At 39.6% G+C, this 26,001-nt stretch overlaps 2 protein-coding genes across 12 annotated transcripts; one reads left to right on the forward strand and one right to left on the reverse strand.

The window, feature by feature from the left end:
* Nucleotides 1-940: 940 nt before the first annotated feature.
* Nucleotides 941-19,080, forward strand: LOC123765847 (sorting nexin-24). 11 transcript variants are annotated; one of them, XM_045754650.2, is made up of 6 exons: nt 941-1,030; nt 3,130-3,336; nt 6,664-6,800; nt 9,524-9,682; nt 10,815-10,999; nt 16,850-19,080. In XM_045754650.2, exon 6 carries the CDS (start codon nt 17,173-17,175, stop codon nt 18,508-18,510), a length of 1,338 nt encoding a protein of 445 aa, XP_045610606.1. In that variant the 5' UTR covers nt 941-1,030; nt 3,130-3,336; nt 6,664-6,800; nt 9,524-9,682; nt 10,815-10,999; nt 16,850-17,172; the 3' UTR covers nt 18,511-19,080. The 11 variants fall into 8 exon arrangements, with proteins under 11 accessions (XP_045610606.1, XP_069193402.1, XP_045610607.1 ...); XM_045754651.2 differs by having other exon boundaries at nt 6,664-6,691; XM_045754648.2 differs by lacking the exon at nt 6,664-6,800.
* Nucleotides 19,081-20,562: 1,482 nt separating this feature from the next.
* On the reverse strand, nt 20,563-23,876 carry LOC123765958 (adhesive plaque matrix protein-like; the record flags this gene model as incomplete). Its single annotated transcript, XM_045754821.2, has 2 exons — nt 20,563-20,919; nt 23,394-23,876. Coding segments are annotated over 2 exons (840 nt in total), but the record flags the coding sequence as incomplete, so codon positions are not given.
* Nucleotides 23,877-26,001: the final 2,125 nt, after the last annotated feature.

Genomic DNA, 26,001 nt, shown 5'->3' on the forward strand with positions numbered 1-26,001 from the left:
TTTTTTATTAATATTTATTAATATTAACATAATTAATATTCTTATGCTGTACCTAGATTTTGCTAGCGGAGGCTAATAATAATAATAATAATAATAATAATAATAATAATAATAATAATAATAATTTTATTTAGGTAAGGTACATACATAAAGAGATTTTACAAAGTTTGTTGGCTTTATAGATAGAGCTAGTACATACAATGCCTAAAGCCACTATTACGCAAAGCGTTTCGGGCAGAGAGATCAGCCTTACATTTTATGATCTCTCCTGATTTTTAATCAGAGTTGATTTGTTCTTGTATTGAGGCTGGTATTTGCTCCCCTGATTCCATGTAAGACTAACCATCCTGTGAGATGGGAATATTAAATGAGCTTATAGCTAGTTTTTTATCTACACTGTGTAATCTTTCATATAGAATAAGGTATCAGCACATTGCTGTGTATACCCAAGCTTGAAAATAATAAAAAAAGCATCCTCAGTAGGGTCAGTAATTCAGCCTTGAATTACTGAAACCCCCCCCCCCCTTCGAATTATCGAAGGTTTAATTCCTGCCCGAAACGCTTTGCGTAATAGTGGCTTTAGGCATTGTATGTACTAGCTCTATCTATAAATCCATCAACTTTTGTAAAATGTGTGAATAAAAATTTATTTATTTATTTATTTATTTATTTATTTATTTATTTATTTATTTATTTAATTGTTATTATTGGTTTATACTTGTCATCCCTAGACAGCCATAACAGGCGGGGCTGGGTCTTATCGTATACATGTTTCGTATACTCGTGGTTTACATCCATAAATTAAAATTTTTAAGTACTACGCTGCATTTTATTTAACTTTCATACGCACACGCTACATAATATGCGTCGTAAATTGTCATATTCTAGGTATGACGAGGTTTTTAAACCCCCCAATTGAACCCCCCCCCCCCCACACACAGAGAGATGTTGTTGTACGAACAAATATTGTGGACGAAGTGACTTGTGTGTAAGGGCCGGGGTGTAGACGACAGATCTTGGCTGTAGTCAGGTGTGTATATATGTGTCTCTAGTGTGGCTCTTGGTTGTATTGTGTTTACAAGGTATACTGTGTATGGTAGCCAAGTGTGTATATATATATCTGTAGTGTGGCTGTATGAAGTGTACTGGGTATAATTACGGGTGTATTGTATAGTATATCCAGGTGTGTATATATATGTGTCTCTGGGTATATGAAGTGTTGTAAATATACTGTGTTTTGTAGCCAGATGTGTGTATATATATATATATGCCTCCAGTTTGGGGTCTGGATATATCTTGTGCCAAGTAAACTTGTGTATTGTAGCCAGGTGTATATTTACCTGAGGGGGGGGGGGCCACTTATCTCTCTAATGACCTCGACGGGGACAGGAAGTCAGCGGCTTGTCAAAGCCCCCCCCCATATTCCTCCCGATGATTTTAAATTCAACTAGAGTTGAATTTATGGCTTCGACGGGTAGGCGGTTCCACGGGTGAATAACCCTGTGGGTGAAAAAGCATCTCTCTTCTCTGTTCTCAGTCCAACATTGTGGCTTCTTGGTTATCTTGAGATGATTTCGGGGCTTTTAGTGTCCCCGCGGCCCGGTCCTCGACCAGGCCTCCACCCCCAGGAAGCAGCCCGTGACAGCTGACTAACACCCAGGTACCTATTTTACTGCTAGGTAACAGGGGCATAGGGTGAAAGAAACTCTGCCCATTGTTTCTCGCCGGCGCCTGGGATCGAACCCAGGACCACAGGATCACAAGTCCAGCGTGCTATCTGCTCGGCCGACCGGCTTGTTGAGATTGAAATCATTGTTTGTGTTACGCCTGACCTTATGGAGAAATTGTCTGGAATCGACATTTCCTCCAATTTGTTATTTTTGAAAGTTTTGATGATTATCCGCTTCTGTCATGCCAGGTTTGCAGTGTTGGTTAGTCTTGTTATGGGCTAACCAACCGTTCCTGGTACGGGAGTTGACTTGGTTCTGGAAGGATTTTTTTGTTGTCCGGTGTTGGATCTGGTTCCCTCTTGCTCTACGCGAGGTTTCTGTCCACACTGAGCTGGCCTTAGGACACCTGCATTATCACTTGACAGATGTACCGCCCCAGTCAAACTCCCCACCTGATAATGTCCTCGGAGCGAATCGCGGCGGGCGCGAACGCCCGGGCTTGGGGCCGGAGGAGGCCACAGCCGGAAGACAAACCAACCCGAAGACGCAGGGGCGCGAACCCCATACGCCAGTAATTATGCAACATGCAACCATGTTGTATAATTATTGTGTGTGGTATAGTGTAGGCGTGTGTGTGTGTGTGTGTGTGAACTTCCAGTATGGCTATGGTTGTACCAAGTGTATTGGGTATACTGTGTATTAAATAGCGTAGTTACGGTGATACGTTTACAGTTGTAATTCAGTAATGATGATTTGATTAAATATTATCTAATTACAGTATGTATTGTTTATATGCAGTTACTGATCATGTACAACATGGCAGACAAGTCTTTAAACGAAAAGTATGGTCATGTAATTGTTATTAATATGGTATTACTAATATCTATATGGAAAGATTCAGTGTTCCGTAGCCTCGGCTCACACCTGAGAGCCCAAGTTCAGTCCCTCGGTGAAACAGAAACGGTTGGATAGTTTCCTTTCACCTGATGCCTCTACCTAACAGTAAAATAGGTATCCGGGAGTTGAGGGTTGAATCCTGCACTTCTCACTTTAAAAATCTAATGAATCCCTACCATTTACAGTACTGTACTTGATAGGTTTCTTTTTATTCTGGATTTGACTTGATATTTTGTATGGCACTGTATGCTGTATTAAATTATTTGTCAGGGATTTTAAAACCTTTGTATATATGTATACTTTAGGCTTGTATCGCGGTCCCTCTATGGTCAAACTATTGACCTTTCCCAGGATGCAACCCCCCCCCCCTACATCAATTTCATAATTTCCTATTTACCTCCCAAAGTGGACAGAGGTATTACGTGAAAGGAAACATTCCCAACCATTTCAGTCCTGCTTGAAAATTGCACCTTGGATCCCAGGTTGTGAGTCGAGAAAATAAAATTTGTTGCATAATTTGTCCTGCACGTCTGTCAACTGGACACATGTTGTATTTCCCCAGAGCAAGCGAGCCACTGTTTGGAAAATCTACAACGTAAGGGAAAAACTTCTTGTAATTCCTTTACAAGCATCAGCTCAGTCCTACAAATTGCCCTATCACGGAGCCAAGAGCTGCCACAAGCCTGTATCTGGGTGCCAGTTAGTCTTGAGAGACTAACTAACTTACTAACTTCAGCTTCTACCAGATTCTATCCAAATGCTGAGGGAGGTGAGTACAGTAGGTCTAACTATGGCTATTACTTTCTGTTTACATTAGCCTACTATGTGCATTTCTTAGAAAACTACTGTCACTAACCTATATTAACATTAACAAAATTTAAGTTAAGTTGCAATATTATTAGCACATATTAATTACAGTAGTTTGAATAGAAATGCTGTGCTTTAATTTTTCACATGTCTTCTATGAATGTTGCTAAACTTGACAGAAGCTTTGATGATATGATGGCATTAATGGTACAGTACTTGTATTGTTACTATAATCTCTTGCAGAAATAGCAAATGCAATATAAAAAAGTTAAGAACAGCCAATTAATATTTTCCCATAACAACAAGTTTTCTAAGCAATGTCTCATCTGTTGCTCTCATAGCTAGTGTGTGGGTCCACCCAGGACACTATACACCAGAGTTTAATTTAACTTTCCTCCACTACGACAAATCTATCGGTCCGCCATTGAGTTCCCACTCACTGTTAGACAACTATGAAAACAATACACTCGTCAACCCTGCAAACTTTTACAGTACTGTATTTGAATCCCAGGAAACCCAGTTATCACTCTACCTTCTAATTATGATAATGAATAGCCCCCCCAAAAAGGGGGCAAATTGAAGGAAAATCAGACTGTATTCAAATTGCTGTATTAAATTATTCATGCCAATAGCTATATACAGTATAAGAACATATTGCATGCAAATATGCAATGCAAGCTGTATGTAACGGCTTGTATGTTTGGTGTTTCACTTTAGTTTATACAATGTGTGGAATAAAACTATTTACACATAATTGATAAAAAGTGATTGGCTACTCTATATAGGCCTAGAATGTAATGCTGTATGTACACCAATTTTGCATGTAAATATGTTCCTGGGTACAGCTCGGAAGGAAGTGTCTTGCAACCCACGCTTTAGCTGTTGGTTGCAAGATCTGGTGATGAGTACAGTACTCAGTCAGAAGTAGATTGAGATGCTGGCTGGAAATGCCAGATTCTGATTAGATTATTCACATTATACAGTACAGTAATAACGCGGTTACTGTTATACGTTAACTTCATCGCATAGTAAGTACATTATTTCCTGGTGTCGAAGACACACCCCCATTTTGAGGTGCTAAATTTTTTTTTTTTTTGGGGGGGGGTGAAATTGGACCTATGCTAAGCCCAAAATATAAAATGAATTAATGTTATTACAAATGTTGTTTTACTCTATTAAGTGGTTGGGCACCATTCCTTCCCCCCGTCCCATCCCAAATCCTTATCCTGACACCTTCCCAATGCTATATAGTCGTAATGGCTTGGCACTTTCCCCCGATAGTTCCTTTCCCTTCCCTTCTGCATCTTATTTTATTTTAATATTTTATTATCCAAACATAAGATTAATCATATGGTCAGAACTGAATCGTATGGATTCGTGCTGTGTTTACAGTTTGCCACTGGTGACTATCCATGTTCTCGACTCGTAACAAATCCGACTTCACAATTGGAAAAGGTTACAAAAAAAAAAAAAACACCTTTTGGAATAAAATTGTATGCCACTTGAAACAAAGCTTACAAAATGGGAAAATCTTTTTTTTTTTTTTTTTTTTTTTTGTGCAGATGCATAATATGGACAGTGAAGATGTATAGAAGACTGGAACCATCCAACCAAAACAAATTGTAAATGGTTGCCAAAAGCAAAACAGTTGTGTAATTGTGTAGCCTTTTGTGATTGTTTTTTCGTATTTGATATTTTCTACCAAGTAATTTATACATTACATTCTGGGGTCATTTAGAGGAATTTTGATTGTGGTATACTGTATTACCTAAACACTTATAGCCCTAATGAGTTTTCTCGCCTTCAGCCTCCAAGATGCTGGTCAGTTTTCCTGGCCATAGTTTAGGGTAAAAAAAAATTTTCTTCGATGCCGGGAAATACAGTAATTATAATTGCGAGCAGAATTTTTTTTGTTGGTCTAGTTTAACTCCATTACATCCATATACAGTAGATGTATTATGATCATATTTACATCATTGGTATAAAAATTACGTGATGACTAAAATCGACATATAACCTCATTTCCAAGGGGATCAAATTATGACTATAATCACACTGGAAAGGTCAATAAGTTAGGAGGAGAGTGACAGTGTTGATCGACTGACCTTTACTCATCCACTGCTGCATTTCACAGAGATATACTATTGACATATATTGACTCATTCATACTATTTTATAATGTAATTAGAAACAAATACCCGATTTTCTAATGTCTGAAGTTATAACCTGGTTGATACCTGGTTGATGGGGTTCTGGGAGTTCTTCTACTCCCCAAGCCCGGCCCGAGGCCAGGCTTGACTTGTGAGAGTTTGGTCCACCAGGCTGTTGCTTGGAGCGGCCCGCCGGCCCACATACCCACCACAGCCCGGTTGGTACGGCACTCCTTGGAGGAATAAATCTAGTTTCCTCTTGAAAATGTCCATGGTTGTTCCGGCAATATTTCTTATGCTTGCTGGGAGGACGTTGAACAACCGCGGACCTCTGATGTTTATACAGTGTTCTCTGATTGTGCCTATGGCACTTCTGCTCTTCACTGGTTCTAAAAGAACATTAAAAAATGGTATGCAAGAAGCGGCGAGAGACATTTCTGTGGAGTGAGTTCAACATGCACCAGTACATGTACTGGTGCTAGCAGCAAACGTGCTTCCTCAACATGTCCCCTACAAACCACAAATGGCGGTGCAGCGGTCAGCACAGTGGTATGCAACCAAAGGGTCTTGGGTTTGATTCCTATGGCTGGATGGAGACGTTTGGGCATGGTTTCCTTTCGCTAGATGCCTCTGTTCACGTGGCAGTAAATGGGTACCAGAGTTTTGTCAACAGTTTTGGTGTGCATCCTGGGAAAAGGTCGGTGGTTAGCTTGGTGGGCTCTTGATAAACCTAACAGGGCTTACTGTCCACGGAACAGTAATGGGAATCTTAACTTAATGGACTTAACTTTTAAGTCCCCTGTGGACTTAATGGGAATCCATTAAGTCCACAGGGGAAAAAAGCCCAATTTCATCAAAATTAGCATAAAAGGTGGGACAAATAGAATACATATTATCATGCGAATTGCAAATACCCTACCAAATTTAGAAAGGACAGTGTATATACCATTTTCAGTAATATGTCCTTAAAGTTAATAGCATGGTGGCTGGTTGCTTCTCACTGACCCGTGTGAATGGTGTTTTGGGTGGACCTTGGGGATACCTCCCTAGGCATTACTGCCTACGGGAGTAATCCAAGGGACTGGCTCCGAAAGGAACATAACTTTCCTCTCAATGCCTTATTTCTGTTTTGATTTCAGAGCAAAATTTTGGAGCAATGAATGGAAGGTAGCTGGTAGGAGCTAAGTACAGTACAATAGTTATACCTAGCCACTGTGATAAGAATACTTCTGCTTGCACTCACAGTAGAAATATAAGTTCATCCAATGTATCGGAGGTAAAACTGTTAGATTATAATGGTATATAGTTCTTTTGAAAAGCCTAAGAAAGCTTGAATGCTGATATATTCATAGCTGTCCCTGCAACTGTTGTCTGCTTTATATATTAGTCTATGCAGTAGGTCTGTTTCTGATGCTCTGTTTCCTCTTTTTTTTTGTTTTTATTGTTTAACATCTTGATACGATGACCATAATAGAAAAGTATTTGCTTTATTTAAGTATAGTTGCCACTTTTCTGTAAATATCCTTACATTTCCCCCCCACAAGATCTTACTACTATGTTTCAATTGATTTTTCATACATTGCTGGCTGCCCTTTTTTTAATCCTTGCTTCCCTATACTGTACTGTACATTACCATCATATGCATGGTTGTATATACTTGTCCAACATTTTTTCTAATGTAATTAGACCGCATACAAATAAATTATTTTACTGTATGATCATGCACTTCATTTCTCAAGTATTGCCAACATTCTGTAAAGCTGGAATGATGATGCTTTTGACCAAGCTAGTGGTGCACAACTTGGTAGATTTTCCCTCAAGGTGTTCTACTCTGCAGATGGTACAAGTTTGGTGCGCATGATTATTAGATGTTTCTCTCCCCACCCTCAAGTCCTGGCATTTGTATTTGATTTGGGAAATAGAAAAAGCTTTACATTTATATCTTGCATGTTTTTAGGTATTTCCAGTAGGGCTACCTTATGGATTTGTAATTTATGTTTGTCTTCGGCTTTATTTCTTCTGAAGATGTTTTTACTCGGTCTCAAGAATGGCACATTATATTAACTTTAGAGTAGCTTCATAAAAGAATTGATGCAATATGTATTTTGATAACCTCATTGTATAGATGTGCAAGTTATGACACACATGTATAATAGAACTACAGTTCGTTTTTTTTAGTGGACTGTGTAGTCTAGTGGCAGCTATTGTCTTTATTTATTTGAGTTCCGAGAGAGATTTCTAAGAAAGGTGTGAGCCCTGAGAGTTTTAGCACCAGTACGGCTGTCAGCCCCTTAATCACACCACCTGTCCACCAGTTCTCCCACTTATCCCCTCCCACAAACACCACCCAAAACCCCCCAACATTCCACAACCACCTGCACTCCACAGGCAAATCTTATACCCACCATTCTAAACTCTTCACCCCTCCCCATGTGCCCTCAATTCCTACATTTCCCACATGTCCTTAATTTGTCATCCACTCAAACAACTACTACTACACTCGTACTGACACCCACATCTTTGCTATACCCATATATTCCTGCAACCCATTGATATATTATTATAAATAAACCCTCTGCCCAGCCACATACCCACACACGCACCCCTTCCCTTCCATCAGCCTCTCACACACTCGGCCAACTGTCTATCACTCAAGATGATAATTCCTCTCCTGAGAATGTTCATTATTCTTCAAGTTTATTGCTGAAAAGTATGAAAGATAAGTTTCCTTATTATTCTAACATAGACCGATAATGTGCGCACATTTCCACACATTTTATTTGTATTTATATCGAAAACAAATTAGCAATGTTCAGAAATAGTGTATATGAATTATGTTGAAATGTTCATAATGTGTGTATTCAGCTCTTATCACGCAAATTCTAATATCAATTCACATTTTATTTTGCATTTGTACTCTAACATATTAATTTATGAACAATGTGACACCATATTTATAGTAATAATTCCAAAACTAAATGAGAAAATGTTGAGAGTACTGTATTAACATTTTAGGTGTCTTTGAGCAGGACCTCGAGAAGCCAAGAATGTTTACAGTTGAGAGTTCGGTGATGTGTCAAATGTTAGTATTAATGTTCCCGCACAACCCCAATCATGCCCACCACATTCACACCCTCCAGCATACATTCATTGTCTTTCTCTCCGTGTCCATGAGACTGATCTAGTCTCCTGAGACTGATGGAAGCATACTACAGAGGGGAAGAGGTTGTCATTTCTTGACAATCTCTGTCAAGGTTATTCATTATGTATACTGTTTGTATTGCAAAATTTACTTGAGGTGGGGGACAAGAAATGCTTCTCGGTCGGCTTCAATTAAAACATTTAATTTTCAACTGTATTTTCCCCAAAATTTGTCACGTACTTCAAAACTCTCTGTACCTGTTGTGCTTGTATATTTTAATTTGTCTGCTTGTTGTATATTCAGATGTATGATGCTTTGAATTGGATGAAATTTCAGTGGCATTAACAAATTGCTTGTAATTATTTATATGTATGATACTACAATCTGCTGTAAACATAATTTTACAGTTTTGATTTTTGCCATTCGCATTAATCCTCTACGTGGAAATACACATGCGAGTACAGTATTATAAATGCATACACGTTCAGTGACGTATTTTTTGGATTTATGAATGAGGGGAAAATTTATGCATAAATACTGGACTGTTTAAAAGTAACTTATATAGTGAGAGATATGGCATCTTATTCTTGTGATATTTATTGGCCAGAAGTATGTAGGTATTCTTATGTTTGGTTTAGTAAATGTTTGAGATAATGAGCAGAATGGAAGAGAAAGATAAGACTAAGAAAGATGAGAGTAAATGGCACTGTGAAACATGGATAAGCCATACTGCATGCTGCATGGAGGATGGCAGCACTTGTCATGTCAATGTTTTCCACAGTTTTTCTTTGCTGCAAGTATGTGTTCCTTGTATGTATTCAAAGGAAGAGTTAATATGAAGTAATTCACCATTTCAGCACCTGCCCGGAATGATACGTGCGTACATCCCTCGGTATCGACAAGTAGAGGGTGAGGGAGGCAGGAGTCATTATGTGTATTGCTTAGAAGTTTGCTACGTGGGACGTGTCCATAAAATTGAGAAAAGATACTCTGCATTCCATAGTTTATACAAAGAGGTATTATCTTTTTCAATGGATTTGTTTGCATTTCTAGTGACAATAAAGGTGGATAGATTGAAAAATGGTTAGTCAAAATTGGGAGAGTTTTATTGTTCATTTTGGATTTGTTTGTGTTCAACAAACAAATCATTTTGGATTTTGTGTGTTCTGTTAAAAGTCAACTAGTTATTCTGTCTTTCTAATATTTTATGTTTTACTTGTCTAAGTTCATGCCAGGTCCTAGTATTATCCTAGCTGTGCTTCAGTTACATGGTGTACACCAGTGTGAGTTCTATGACATCTACATTTGTATGGTGTGCACAAGCGAGAGCTCTGGGACTTCTATGGTGTCCATCTGCCACCACCACTACGCTGCATTTTATTGCTCACCACTGTGTGGCTCAACTTGTCCCACATTCCATGCATTTAGGGGGGAGTTAGGGGAAGACATGATTACCAGATAAAAAGTTCTTGGGAAATTAATATGGTAGAAAAGGATACATTATTTAGCATGGGTGGTACTTGTACAAGAGGACACATGTGGCAGCATAGTAGCCAAATGAGCCAGAAACAGTAGGGAGAATTTTGTTCAGTATTGTAGTAATGATCAAATGGTATGCACTAAGAAGTGATGTGGTGGAGGCAGACTCCATGTACAGTTTCAAAGGAAGATATGATAAGAGCCCAGTTGACTAAGACGCCTATTCATCAGTTTGACAGCTGATAAGCAGGACCAAAGAGTTGAAGCTCGACCCCCATATGTTCATAAGAATGAAAGTAACTGCAGAAGGCCATTGGCCCATACTAGTCGGCTTATATTTATATCCACCCAAACTCATTCTTATGTCTAACCTATGCATGAAACAATCGAGGGATCCTATATATATTATATTACGTGCTAATTGGTTCCACAAATCAACAACCCTGTTACTTAACCTGCATTTACCCAGGTCTTTCCTTAATCTATACTTATTTGATCGTACAATGAAGCGAGTGCCAGTCAATGTGCAACTCGGAAGTGGGAGATTGTGGTGAACAGATAAGATTGAATATGTGTGTGATTACATGGACAATACGATGGTGAGAAACTAATAGGTCATAGATAAGGACAACCCTAGAGATAACAGATAGTAATGAGTTTTCTTTGCAGCTGTGCAAGCTGTATCAAACTGCAGAATTTCCTCCCAAACGTTTACGCAACACAACTCCTAAAGTCTTGGAAACTCGTCGAGCGGGCTTAGAACTCTGGTTACATTCCACTCTGCTGCTACAACCAGCTCCACCAGCATTATTAGCATTCTTACAAGTTCATAATTATCAACCGCCACGTCAGGAGTAAGTACAGTGGTCTGGTTATGTTGAACTTAAATATTCATTTAAATATACACTTAAATATGCACATAAATAGAACTAAAAAAAACTTTGCGGTACCAGGCAGTGCCCTGGTCGATCCAGTACCCAGGTCTTCCCCATTCGTCCTCCGCAACTTCCCGTACACTTGCCCTTCTCGTCTCCTCACATTACTGTATAATTTTCAATTCACAGTCGCCATCACACAACACAAGAATGAAGACAACCGCAGAAGGCCCATTGGCCCATACGAGGCAGCTTCTACCTGTATCCACCCAATCTCATTCACATATATGTCCAACCTACACTTGAAACAATCTAGGGACCTCACTTCTATCATGTTATGCAGTAATTGGTTCCACAAATCAACCTTATTGTCGAACCAGTATTTACCTAGGTCTTTCCTAAATTTAAACTTAACCAATTTATACCCATTGTTTCGTGTTTTATTGTGTTAAAATAGGTTTAATACCCTATTAATATCCCACCTAGTAGTATGTTGTGTTGATTTAGGGGCGACGACGATCGTGGGATCGGATGCGCCCCCACCTAGTAGTAGGTGAGAGAAGGTAAGATTAAGTTAAAAATAAGATGAATGTTAGCATAGAATGACTAAAAATAAGGTAAGAACATAAGAATGAAGGTAACTGCAGAAGGCCTATTGGCCCATTCGAGGCAGCTCCTATTTATATCCATCCAATCCCACTCATATACATGTCCAACCCACGTTTGAAACAATCGAGGGACCCCACCTCCACCACCTTCAGCGGTAATTGGTCCCACAAATCGACAACCTTGTTACCGAACCAGTATTTACCCAGGCTTCTTTCCTAAATCTAAACTTATCCAATTTACACCCAATATTTCGTGTTGTATTTTGTGTTGATAGTTTTAATACCCCTATTAATATCTCCTGTGCTATGCCCATTCATCCACTTATAGACCTCCTTCATGTCAACCCAAATTCTTCGCCTTTCTAGAGAATATAAATTCAGCTTTGTCATTCTTTCTTCATATGACAGGTTTCTAATTTGCTGGATTAATTTTGTCATCCTACGCTGGACGCGTTTTAGTGAATTTATATCCATTCTATAGTATGGCGACCAAAACTGAACTGCATACTCTAAATGGGGGCCTAACCAGCGCAAGATATAGCTGAAGAATAAAACCAGGTGTTCTGAGAACTAATAAAAACTTTATTAAAAAAATAGAAAGTTTTTAAGAACTTAACTAAAGGGTTCAGTTCTTGAGCCCATTATGTATGCGTGTTTTTTTTCCCCTGCCACTCTCCGGATGTTTATGGGATGCATAATAAATGAACTAAACGAAACTCCGGTGGCAGACTTCAACATTGAAATTGAAATAAGTTTATTGAGGTAAAATACACACAAAGGGATGAGGTAGCTCAAGCTATTCTCACCCCGTTCAGTACAACGTGTTAGTACATACATAGACACACATCACAAACAATAAACCTGTTACCAAACATTCTGAGAGATAAACATGTACATTTCCTCATACTTCAACATTGTTTCACGCTTTAAAAATGTACTTGTAACCGGAACTCGGCAATCGGCAGCCTATTGGGCCTGTATCAATGGTTTATATGGTGACATTTAATGCCGACGCAAGAATTGAAGGTCAAACGACGTGTGGGACCTATGGTATTGATAAGAGAATAGACCGAGCTAGCTCTACCGGCCCCGTGGATATGATCGATATAGTGAACCCAGAAGTGCATATTTTCACCCTTCACACACGTTTCGTTTTGATACGTCCGCATATTTGGAGTCCCAGATAATCGCATTAGATCGTTGTCACACCCCTTGCTACTAGTATAGTACTGGAATAATTTCAGAACGTTATGAATGAGAAATATATGAGGGAGAAGTGAGACAGGGCGAACAGAAGCCCGAGGGGCCGAGTGCGTGTCGCCGGGCGGGGTAGCCTAGTCACAACGCTCGGGCCAGGGAATATAGACAGATCTATATTACTCGCGCTCCTGTCACCACCCCCTTGGCGAAAACTGTTATTCGGGTGAGTTGGCTGTGCACCTGTGCCGTGAACAGGTGTTCAGGCTACATTGTGACGAGAACAGTAAGCAGCAGCGAGCTCGGTATTGCAGCTGGGATTATATAGCTTTATGTTGCAGTGAGGAGGGGGCAAGGCCGATGGTATGTACTGTGTCTGTATTTGATGACGTGTTGTCTCTCTCTCTCCTCACCCAAGCCTTGTCTAATATTAAACACTTCAATATTAGCGTATTTTTAAAGAGCTTTTGTCAAAGGATGTTGTTATAAGACGTTTTTTTGGGGCAATTATTAATTACAATAATTATTTAGAATAATTATTCATTAGAATAATTATTTATTACAATAATTAAACTGATTATTTGATCACTTAAAGGACGATTTGAGTAGGCTCATTGATACACATTTATCTCACTAATACCTTATTAATACCTTGCTAGACATTTTGCCTCGTCTCTTTCCTGCTTATATATCCACACCCACTGAACTCTAAATCCATCCTTCTGAAGATGTATTGTTAAATACGAAAGTACTTGGGTAAGGAAATTCCTGTCTTAATCCTTCGTGGTCTGACACGGTCATTATATATATAGTGTGTCTGTGAAATTGAACAATGTTCACGTTGCTGAACATATATGTTCCGTGAACATATATGTTCCACGTGAACATATATGTTCCAGTATGCAAATGGAACAGAATATAGTCACGTTGCTAACCTACCAGTATGCAAGAGGAACACACAGTAACTGGAGCAGCTGGAACAGAGCAGGGGGGGGGGGTAGAAATAGCCTAAACTACTTTATCCCTTTGAGATGTATTTCTTTCTTGTCTCAATAAAGATACTTGAGCTGGAACAGACGGTTACGCTCGCGTATTGTTATGTGCTTTTGGGGGTTGCCTAAAGGGGATGTTAATGAACCAGACTTTGCAGGGTGACGCTAGTTAATCGACGCTTCTCAGCCACGTGTATTGTTCGGCTCGCTTGATCAAGTTCAACCCAGTAGGCTTTAAAACCTGTTTCGATATGAGCTGTGTGACGTCACACTGCCCATGTATTAAACAGAAACATTTATCTTTTGTTTCTTATTAGGTTGGGTTTGTTTATTGGGTAACTATGACTTAGTATGTTGTGGTCTTGGGTTTACTGCATGTGAAGTTTTAGCGAAATTATATATCTTGTAATTTGGTGTATGTGATATAAATAGTTCATGGGTTTTAACTGTCACTTGAAACGCTCGTATTTTTTTTTTTGTGTATAGTTTATGGGTTGGCCGAAGAAACTGACCCGTTGCTGATTTCTTCGCTTAACCAAGAGTCATATCGACGGCGTTATAAAATCTGGGTACAAATATTAAGGTAAATGGAAATAAAAAGAGAATCGATATAAAATATATATACCAAACATGGGTAATGCTATTAAATGGCCAAGCTTAACTCTGTGCCGTATTAATTGCACTACAATTTTATTGACTCGTTTCACGTGTGTAATGTACGAGTTATGAACTCGTCACCGCTGGGTGGCACTTGGGTTACTTGGGTTGGGTTGTTTTGTGTTCATCATGGGGTGGCTGTGAGATATTCACCGTTCTTTTAGTAAACAACGATAAAATCTTTTAGTTGACAGTCATTTTTCTTTTAAGCGTATGTCAAGTTGCATGAAATAAATAAAGCTTGTTGGATTTTTTTTCAGTATTTATATAAATTGGAGACATTCTTTATATATGAAATATGTGATGGTTATTATGGATGTTTGAGTTTGTCTTGGAGAGAGAGAGGGAGAAGGGAAGGGAACTATCAGGGGGAAAGCGCCAAGTCATTACGACTATATAGCACTAGGAAGGGGTCAGGATAAGGATTTTGGGATGGGATGGGGGGGGGGAAGGAATGGTGCCTAACCACTTGGACGGTCAGGAATTGAACGCCGACCTGCATGAAGCGAGACCGTCGCTCTACCGTCCAGCCCAAGTGGTAGAGAGAGAGAAGGGGAAGGAGGGAGTTGAGAGGGGGGGGGGGTGCGCATAAGCACAAGTGTGTTGACCAGACCACACTAGAAGGTGAAGGGACGACGACGTTTCGGTCTGTCCTGGACCATTCTCAAGTCGATTGTGATGAGGAATGTTGTTATAGATTCAGCTACTCGGAACAAGTTCCAAGTAGCACGGGCTATGGTGAGCCCGTAATGGACTTGCCTGGCACAGGAGCGGTGCTGTGTCTGGGTGATGAGGAAGATTGATGATTGATTGATGAAGATTAAGCCACCCAAGAGGTGGCACGGGCATGAATAGCCCGTAAGTGGTGGCCCTTTCGAGCCATTACCAGTATCAAAAGATGATACTGGAGATCTGTGGAGGCGCAACTGCACCCTGCGTGACGGGAGATGTCTCCCGGACCAAGTGGTGACCAAATGGTGTGATAAGGAAGTAGATGCATACAATAAATAGGCTAGAGAGAGGTGAGGAGCAAAGTGTAGTACAGGGGATAGTAGTTGAAATTGAAATATGTTTATTGAGGTAAAATACACACAAAGGGATGAGGTAGCTCAAAGGGGATAGTAGTAGGAATGAGAACTGCAGACGGCCTATTGGCCCATACGAGGCAGCTCCTATTATAACCACCGAATGAGGAGATAGTAATAGGAATAAGAGGATAGTAAGGGAACGTAAAGAAAACAATGAACAGAGAAGAGAGAAAGAAAAGGAAAGAGAAAGATAAATGGAAGGTTAGGTTAGGTTAGGTGTAAACAGTCGTGGGTAAAGTTTTTTTTTTTTATGCGTAAACGGTGTTTAGGAGGTGCATGGAATGGACTTTGTCTTTTGTTTATGAGGACTGACTGTTCTTTGAAATGCTCTGACGAATTTGGTTTTCATTAAATAAAATTCTAGGGGAGAGTCAAATAGTTTTCAAATTTCATACTTCTCATGTTTGAGAATAATACACTATATTAATGTAACCAAACCTAATGAAACCTAACAGTGATTGTGTTAGGTTAACACAAAGATAATAACACTAAATGTGTTGTAGTTTCGAACACTACAGCCTGAGGACAGGTTGCCTTTCAACCCTCAACAATTTGTGTGCAAGTTTCTGAGCCTATTAGGATCTTTTCATACTGTATTTACATTTAAAGCTGTGAATGCAGTTTGCCTTCACTACCTTTCACATTCCATTTCACATTCCATTCTCTGACACTAAAATTATCATTTTTTTAAATTTGAAATTTGTTACCATCCAGCCCAAATGGTTGGACCATACAGTTGGTGAGTAACTGTAGACTTGATAGACTACAGTTACATTTATTAAGTAATTATCAAAAGAAGCCACCGAGCCGGGAAGGCTATGTAGCACCATCAAATAACTATTGTATAGTATATTATCAGTAAAAATATATTACCTTGTATATCTGCACTTCATTGTATATTTTTTAAATTCTTTGTAATATACTAAAACATCCTTGTAACATGCTAAAGAATCTTGAAACTTTCATTGTATAAAAACAAATTAGATTACATAAGAAGATAAGAACAAAGGCAACTGCAGAAGGCCTATTGGCCCATACGAGGCAGCTCCTATCTATAACCACCCAATCCCACTCATATACATGTCCAAAAATTAACAGATTTTATCTTTGTATATCTTTTATCTTTATTTTATTTGTATATCTTTATATTTTATCTTTATCTTTTATCTTTGTTTTTGTTTTCTGACTGGAAAAAAAAAAGAATTCTAAAATTTTAAGTAGCTATTGATGTTTTGATATAGAGACTCGTATATTTAATACATTATTAAATTGCTTCTTCTTTTGCAGATGTGATGATAATGGGTTTGAAGGAAGCCCTTCCCACCAACCTCTTCTTGTTTATCCTCATGACCCTTACGTAACAACCCGTGCTAGCACGACACCCACACTTACCAGCACCGTTACGAAGGGGGTCCTTACAGCGCTCTATGACCAGAGTTTCCGTATGCCTTCTTGAAGCTACGTTCAAGAAAGTTATTCGTGTGACGGAATTAAGTTTAGATGCCATTCTGTAGGTGACATATTTTGAAGGTGGATTGCATTACTGTATACTGTAATATCATACAAGTAATGTAAAATGTTAAGATACTAATTATATATTTACAAATTGAATGAATTTTCTTACTAAATTTTCATTAAGGTATAGACAGTATCTCAGAATGGAAGGGAGACATTTAAGGTTCTGGCAATGGATGGTGTTTGGAATGTTGTGGTTGGGTTATGGATCAACTTACCTTCTGCGCAAGCCACTTGGAGTGATAAAAGCAGACCTTGAGAGTGGTTTGAAAGTTAGTTCTGCCAGCCTGGGGTGGGTAGATACAGCACTTCTTTTGCCTTATGCTGGAGTATCCCTTACTCTCGGGTCTTTGGGTGACCGTTTGGGGTCACGTATAACTTTGGCTGGGGGTTTGATTCTAGCTGCTGCTGCTACAGCTCCAATGACTGTGTGTCAATCTCTTCCTTCATTACTAGTATTACTGGCCTTCAGTGGAGCCAGCCAAGCATTGTGTTGGCCTGCTTGCTGTGCTTTATTGTCCCGCTGGTTTTCTGATGCCTCTCGTAACTCGGTTTTTGGGATGTTTGGCACATGCTGTTTTGTTTTTGGGATGGCTGGGACTGGTCTGGCAGTGTACTTGCAGGCAACTTATGGGTGGCGCTCTGTATTCTTGCCTCCAGCAGTAATTGTAACCATTTTGGGCGTGTTAGTGTTTGAGATTGGTAGAAATCCAAGTGAGCGGGGTTTGGTAGTACCAGGTCGGGCAGCTAATCAGCAGGTGCCACAAAATAAAACTAATCCAGAAAGTAAGATGTCCATGATGGCAGTATGGAAAGTGAGTCTTGTGCCAGAAGTATCTATTGCTATGTTCTGTGTGAAATTTGTGCGGTATGCTCTCATGTTTTGGCTGCCGTTTTACCTTTTGCGTTCGCTTAATTATTCCAAAATCAATGCTGGTCTAGCATCGACTGCCTTTGAAATAGGTGGTGTAATTGGGAGTGCATTTGTTGGTGTGGTTGTTGACCGTTGGATGAAGGGCCGTGCCATATTAACTAGTGCGTTGGCAGTTAGTGGATCAGCGCTTGCCTTGTTGGCTTTTATGGCTACGGCCTCCTGGGGCCCAATTTTTCATGTGATTTTTCTGGCTCTTGTAGGTGCCTTGAATTGTGGCCCAGATATTCTACTCTGTGGTTCAGTCTCGGCAGATATTGGCGAGCGGGAGGGAGGCGCAGCATCTGCAGTGACAGGTGTAGTAAATGGCATGGGGTCCTTGGGGACTGTTCTAGAGGGCCCTCTTGTATCTTTTGTCGCAGCAAAGTTCGGATGGTCATCCATGATGCCTCTTATGATACTACTATCGTGTTTTGGGGCCATTGCTATTTTCCGTGCAAATGTTATTCACTCGCGCATTGAAGGTCGGGTCAAACTCTCTTCCTTGAACTCGGTACCATGATGGCTACTTTATCCTTGCTCATCTTTTAAGAGGCATTCAAGATCATGTATAGTTTAACCTCATATGTATGCACTCTAGTATATTTTATAATGTATGTGCACTGTATTCATAAAATAATCTGAAAAAATTGTTCTGATTTATTTTTTGTTGTGAATAGGTGCTATGAAATTGTACAGCATTTCAACATGTATAGACAAGGTGGCCAATGCTGCAGAATAAGGATTTTGAATTAAGTAGAATATGAGAATGATTGTCCACAAATGCCATAGTGACGATTAAAGTTTTTATCTAGTGAATTGATCATTAAGTTATTAAATGTTATAGCCATGATAAGTAGTTACATCAGGATGTGACTGTAACAATGTTAGCATTCTCTGTATGCATGAATATTACTGTCATTTTTGTATTTGATCAAAAATCCTAGGCATAATTGTAATAAAGTCCTCAATAAATGTATTCAGAGTGTAAATTTTAAAAGTTAGTGTCTAAAGTAGTCCTGTATACCAAAGATAAATGTTGAACTGTGATTCTTGTTACTTTTTTGATGACATGAATAAACATTAGAAATATGATATAGTTTTATAAGAAGTGTAAGATTCGTATTTTTTTTTTTAAAGATTATGGAGGGGATGGAATTCGTTTCTAGCCTCCATAGCTGCTCGCATTATCGATGCACCTAACACGCTTTAAAGATCAAAACAAGAAGTTATATTGAACATGCATTGTGTTTTTGCACCTAGCCGGTTCCTATAATCTATGTTTTTCAAGATACAATACCCACTTCTCTTAGGTAGGGAATGTGATTTTCTTTCTAGATAGGAACCTTGTGTTTCTTTCAACTCTAACTGGAAATCACATTAGCATGATGTATCCAAGAAGTTCTCATTTGATTTATTACATTAATATGATATTTCCCCCCTCAATAAAATCCATGGATAATTTTATTCCTTTGACATCACTTTTTTCTACGTCTTTCTGCCCTTGTATGCCCCGAGTGGAATTTGGGAAATTTTCAATATTCCGTGACACATTATTATTATAGAGCCTTCAGGGCTTAGTGCTGTTCATATAGTTGCTTACTGCTGCCTTTGTTTCCCAACTTTCTTATTTTAAATCAAGATAGTTTATTTTGCTTCGGCTATACTCGGTGGTTTTGCTCGTTTTTTTGGTCCTCGGATTTCTATGCTTCCCACATATCTAAACACCAGATTCTGGGTGTGATGTTCAGTAGGCATGTCTAAATCCAGAGGCATGATAGTTTTGCAGATACTGTACTGTATGTGGTACCAGAGCTAATGCACCAAAAAGCTATCGAGGTTCAACTCGGAAAGAGCACTTCATTTTGTCATAGTAAAGTTGTATTATTTCACACAAACTAGGCTCAATGGGCCCTGGAGTGATTATTAGAGTTTATTGTGCCCAAATTTTCTAAATGAATGTTACAATTCAGGGAAATGATTTCTGTGACTGCAAGCCCCAGTGCTAGGCCAAGGGCCTGAATTTAATAGAAACAATAACATGGAGGCACTGTACTGTTAATGAAATTTTAGCTGAATCCAAACAAAGTAGCATTCTTTCAGCGTAAGTGTATTATAGGTTATCATTTTGTATTTTATCGTGATTTGAAATATATTCTTTCTGAAATACATTTATGAGACATTAACAAATTAAAATACACATGTTAAACTTAAAACATCAACACAGCTTTTGATGTAAACTAGAAAAGTTCCTCTGGTCTTCATTTTGCATAAATGCCAGATGATTAGTAAGTAAACTTGGAATAAATCAATCATTCGCACCAATGTTTATAGGCTTAAGGTCACTGCTAAATATATTTATTACTGATGGAGATTATAACACTATATACACAAATTTTATATATATTTTTGATGATGGAATTTTTGGTTCGGTATTAATTTGTTAGCTGTAAATAATAAAAAGTAATTGTTAGATGAAAATGTATACATTTTTAAATGAAATTTATAAATTTAATCATAGACTAGGTTAGTTCTGTATTGATAAATTATAAAAACTGTCGAGACAGTATCTAATCTAATATCTAATAGAATACAAAGGTTGATAGTGTGCTGCAGGCTTATAGCTTGGTTTAGACTTATACACAGGTTCTTGTTTGTAGACTGCTGCAGGCTTGTAAATTGGTATTGGCTTGTAGACTGGTTCTGGTTTGTAAACTGGCTTGTGCTGAGGATAGGGCTGGGTATTCTCGCAAGTGATGGTGGGGTGGTAACCAGTCTCGTCCGAGTAATACTTCACAACCATCCGGCGACCATCGGGAAGGTCTACAAAGTATTGACCTTCAGTTCGGTAGCCCTCGCGTTTCTCTGAATGGCCAAAATTGGTGCCGTGGTAGTTGTCGGCCACACCGTACCCAAAATCATATTCTGTTGGCTGAAGGGGAAAAAAAAAGCAAATTGTCATTTGTAGAGTAGGCAAGGATAACGAACAGTAGGGCACCACTTAAACTAAGAGGTTATATTGTAAAAATGTGTTTGTGTAGGTGAGTGTACTTGCCTATTTGGGCCTGCAGGATCGAGCATTAGCTCTTGGACCCTGCCTTTCTAACCAATTTATTTTTTCTCCATTATATTTAGTACATATATTTCTCTCTCACACACACACACACACACACACACACACACACACACACACACACACACACACACACACACACACACACACACACACACACACACATATATATTGACAGGGTAGACAAGGATAAACTATTCAACACTGGAGGTACGTGAACAAGGGGACACAGGTCGAAACTGAGTACCCAAATGAGCCACAGGGACGTTAGAAAGAACTTTTTCAGTGTTAACAGGTGGAATGCATTAGGCAGAGATGTGGTGGAGGCTGACTCCATACACAGTTTCAAATGTAGATATGATGGAGCCCAGTAGGCTCAGGAGTCTGTACACCAGTTGACTGACAGTCGAGAGGCGGGACCAAAGAGCCAACGCTCAACCCCCGCAAGCACAAATAGGTGAGTACATATATATTACATATATATAGTATATATATAATATATACAGTATATTATATATATATAATATACATATCCATCCCCAGGAAGCCGCCCGGACCAGGTGTCTAAACTCCCAGGTACCTATTTACTGCTAGGTGAACAGGAGTACCAGGCTGAAAGAAACTGCCCACTTGTTTTTGCCTGAGCCAGGGATCAAATCCAGGCCCTTAGAACTACGACCCCTAAGTGCTGTCCACTCAGCCGTGAGGCCCCTGTGTGTGTGTGTGTGTGTGTGTGTGTGTGTGTGTGTGTGTGTGTGTGTGTGTGTGTGTGTGTGTGTGTGTGTGTGTGTGTGGAGGACTATTTTGAACATCTTTAACTCAAAGAACATCTGATCATAAGGGAGAAATCTAACAACATAATACACAAGGATTACTAAAAGTCGAGTTAGGCTAAACAATATTAATATATTAGGCTAATAAAATATTAATACTGTATATAACTGAAATACGAGTAAGAACAAGAATAAAGATATACAAAAATAACATTACGTACTGTACCATCACACATAACCAGCAGCAACACAGATTTAACAACACATGAAACGAGTATCACCACATGTGGGCCTCGTAGCCTGGTGGATAGCGTGCAGGACTCGTAATTCTGTGGCGCGGGTTCGATTCCCGCACGAGGCAGAAACAAATGGGCAAAGTTTCTTTCACCCTATGCCCCTGTTACCTAGCAGTAAATAGGTACCTGGGAGTTAGTCAGCTGTCACGGGCAGCTTCCTGGGGGTGGAGGCCTGGTCGAGGACCGGGCCGCGGGGACACTAAAGCCCCGAAATCATCTCAAGATAACCTCAAGAAACATAGAACTAACAGCATTATACAGAACCAACAACATTGCTTAGAACAAGGAGCATCACATAGGAAATATGTGATGCTCCTTGTAGCATCATATATGGAAACTATTCGGGTTTCTGCCCGAAACGCTACACGTACTAGTGGCTTTATAAGAATGTAATTACTATGCTATGTATTCTCACAATCCCAATGTACCTTCTTGTATATATATAAATAAATTTATATATAAATTTATGAATAAGTTAGTGTTTTCATGTCGAATTAAAACATTTAAATGAAGCCCTTCAAGACAACCTACCCATTATAAAATAGATATGATGGAGAGAAAATGTCTGGATGTCTCTCTTTAAGATTTGACCCAAATACAGGTAATTTTTATTGCATAAAAGATGTAAATTAGACTGAAAGTGACACAGTGAGAGTTTTTCCTGGAACGGTTGATAATGAAGGTAACAGGGACTGGAGTTGCGGGATAAAGACACTATTTAGCGCTAAATGGCTTTATAAATTACTGGTAATTATCATTACAGCGACGTCTGTGATGATCCAAGAGTAATGATGCTTCGGCAGCTTCCGGCCCTCATCTCCTGTATATGATCGTACCTCTACAGGGGTATAGGTTAAGTAATAATTGTAATTACGAAGCAATAAGATGCTTATCTTAAGATACTAACAAGGTTAGGTAAGGTCGGTGTTTTCTATGAATCTTTTTAGGGGTATCTATTATGTTTAGTATATCACCTATGCACGTAGTTAATAAGTCAATATTGACTTTACGAATTTGCGAGAACGGGTTGCAAACAGTATACGGCCTAGAGTGGTCATAGGCGGGTCGGGGTCGAGCCCTGTGGCCCCATTTTGCGTGAAATGGCAAATTACTCTAATTTCCAATCTCGCTAAACGAAAAAAAAAAACATCTTCACAGAGACTCGACTTGCATATTAAATGCAAGTTGAATGTTGTTCTTAAAGTAGTTTTAACTTACATGTTCTAACTTACATATTCTAACACGCTGTCACGATTTAACTTACGCCGTCGTTGTAGACTTGTGCGGGCTTGTACACCGGACCTGGCGGGATGGTTTGGGTGTAGATAGGCTCGGGTGTATAGGATGATAGGTAGGCAGGCTTAGGTGTGTAGGTCGCGACATAAGCAGGCCTCGGTTTGTATGAGGGTTTAGGGGTGTAAGTCGGGGTGTAAACAGGTTTAGGGGCGTAGGTCGGGGTGTGAACAGGTTTAGGGGCGTAGGTCGGGGTGTAAACAGGTTTAGGGTCGTAGTTCGGGGTGTAAACAGGTTTAGGGGTGTAGGTCGGGGTGTAGGTCGGGGTGTAAACAGGTTTACGGGTGTAGGTCGGGGTGATATGGAAGTGTGGGTGGTGGGTGTTAAGAGAAGGGCTTCCGTTAGGGCGGTGTCGCACCCCGTCCGCCGCCCCGACAGCCACGCCCGCTACCAACACAAACAGCACCTGGTGGACAGAAGAGAATGGAATTATTACATTTTCGGGGTGTCTAAAATATTATATGGTGTATAAGTATTTATCAAAAGAAAGCAAGGAATTGTGCCATGCTGTGTATAGAGAGCTTCTTTAAGGAGGTCAAATGTAACACACACACGCTAGGGGCAACAGCTTCAAGCTCAACAAGCCACAATGTAACACACACACACACACACACAAGGGGAACAATGTTTTTTTCACCCATAGGCTTGTCTTGCAAATTGTCTATACAGTATACCTAGGTCATAAAAGTATTTGTGTGTACGTCTGATAACATACTACTTGTGAAGGAGGAAATGTATATGTTTACCTCTCAGAATGTTTGGTAATATGTTTATTTGTGATGTGTGTCTATGTATATATTAACACGTTGTACTGAACGGGGTGAGAATAGCTTGAGCTACCTCATCCCTTTGTGTGTATTTTACCTCAATAAACTTATTTCAATTTCAATTTTCAATTCAATAGGCTTGTACACTGTCACAATGTACACCTCGTTGAACACTGTCTTCATCACCATCTTCACTACACACACTGTCATCACCGTAATAATCTTAGGTAGAAAATAATATGGTGTATAAGTATTTATCCAAAGAAGGCGCCAAGCTGGGAAGTAGTAGTGAAGATCCTGCAGTTTCGAGAGACTATGGAGTTGCACTCTGGTTGTCGAAGCTGGAGTGTTCTCTCCAGGGGCGCAAAGCCTTAGGTCGATATGTAGGAGAAGCTGTTACCCATGCAGCAGGTCCCTCCCCCCCCCTCCCTCCCCTCCACGTTGCTGAACTTCTCCAGTGGAATGGCCAACGCCAATATGCTTTATTGTCTGAGAATATGGTTGACTATGTAACAGAGTCAGTAATCGAACAGTAATTTGTAGCAAGTGATCTGTCTAAATTCTTGAAAATTGGGACCACGTTGGACACCCTCCAGGCAACAGGTCCAATTTTCTGAATATTGCCTGATTTAAATCAATTGCTTTCTTGATCGATGATTCATGCAGTTTTCCTGCTCACAGCCGATTCGGGTTAAACATTGTCAGACAGCTCACTCCGTGCGATGACCGATTCTGGCTCAATGTTCAGAGATAATTCACTCCGTGAGATGACTGACTCTGGCTCAATGTTCAGAGATAACTCACTTCGTGAGATGACCGACTCTGGCTAAATATTCTTAGACGACTCACTCTGTGAGATGACCGACTCTGGCTAAATATTTTCAGACAACTCACTCCGTGCGATGACCGATTCTGGCTCAATGTTCAGAGATAACTCACTTCGTGAGATGACTGACTCTGGCTAAATATTCTGAGACAACTCATCTCCTGAGATGTACAAGGCGGGTTTGATATTCTCAGACAACTTAGTCCTTGAGATGTGTAACTTAGACAAAATATCCTCGGCCAACTCATCCCTTGAGAGGCGCAAGGTAGGCTGAATCTCAGACAACTAGCTCTCTGAGATGGCTGACTCCGGCTAAATCTTCTCAGACAATTCGCTCTGTGAAATGACTGGTTCAGGTTAAATATTCTCAGACAATTCGCTCTGTGAAATGACTGGCTCAGGTTAAATATTCTCAGACAATTCGCTCTGTGAAATGACTGGTTCAGGTTAAATATTCTCAGACAATTCGCTCTGTGAAATGACTGGTTCAGGTTAAATATTCTCAGACAATTCGCTCTGTGAAATGACTGGTTCAGGTTAAATATTCTCAGACAATTCGCTCTGTGAAATGACTGGTTCAGGTTAAATATTCTCAGACAATTCGCTCTGTGAAATGACTGGTTCAGGTTAAATATTCTCAGACAATTCGCTCTGTGAAATGACTGGTTCAGGTTAAATATTCTCAGACAATTCGCTCTGTGAAATGACTGGCTCAGGTTAAATATTCTCAGACAATTCGTTTCTTAAGATATGCGATGAGGACGAAATATTCTCAGACACCTCGCTTCTTAAGATGTGCAACTGGGCCGAAATATTCTCGGACAACTTGCTCCTTGAGATGACTGACTTGGGCTAAATATTCTCAGACATCTCGCTCCTTAAGATACTCTGCTAGGACGAAATATTCTCAGACATCTCGCTTAATGAGAGGGCCTCAGGCTGAATATTCTCAGACAACTTGCTTCTTGAAATGTGGGACGCCGTCT

Source organism: Procambarus clarkii, chromosome 37 (assembly GCF_040958095.1).
Source record: "Procambarus clarkii isolate CNS0578487 chromosome 37, FALCON_Pclarkii_2.0, whole genome shotgun sequence".
Classification (NCBI taxonomy): domain Eukaryota; kingdom Metazoa; phylum Arthropoda; class Malacostraca; order Decapoda; family Cambaridae; genus Procambarus; species Procambarus clarkii.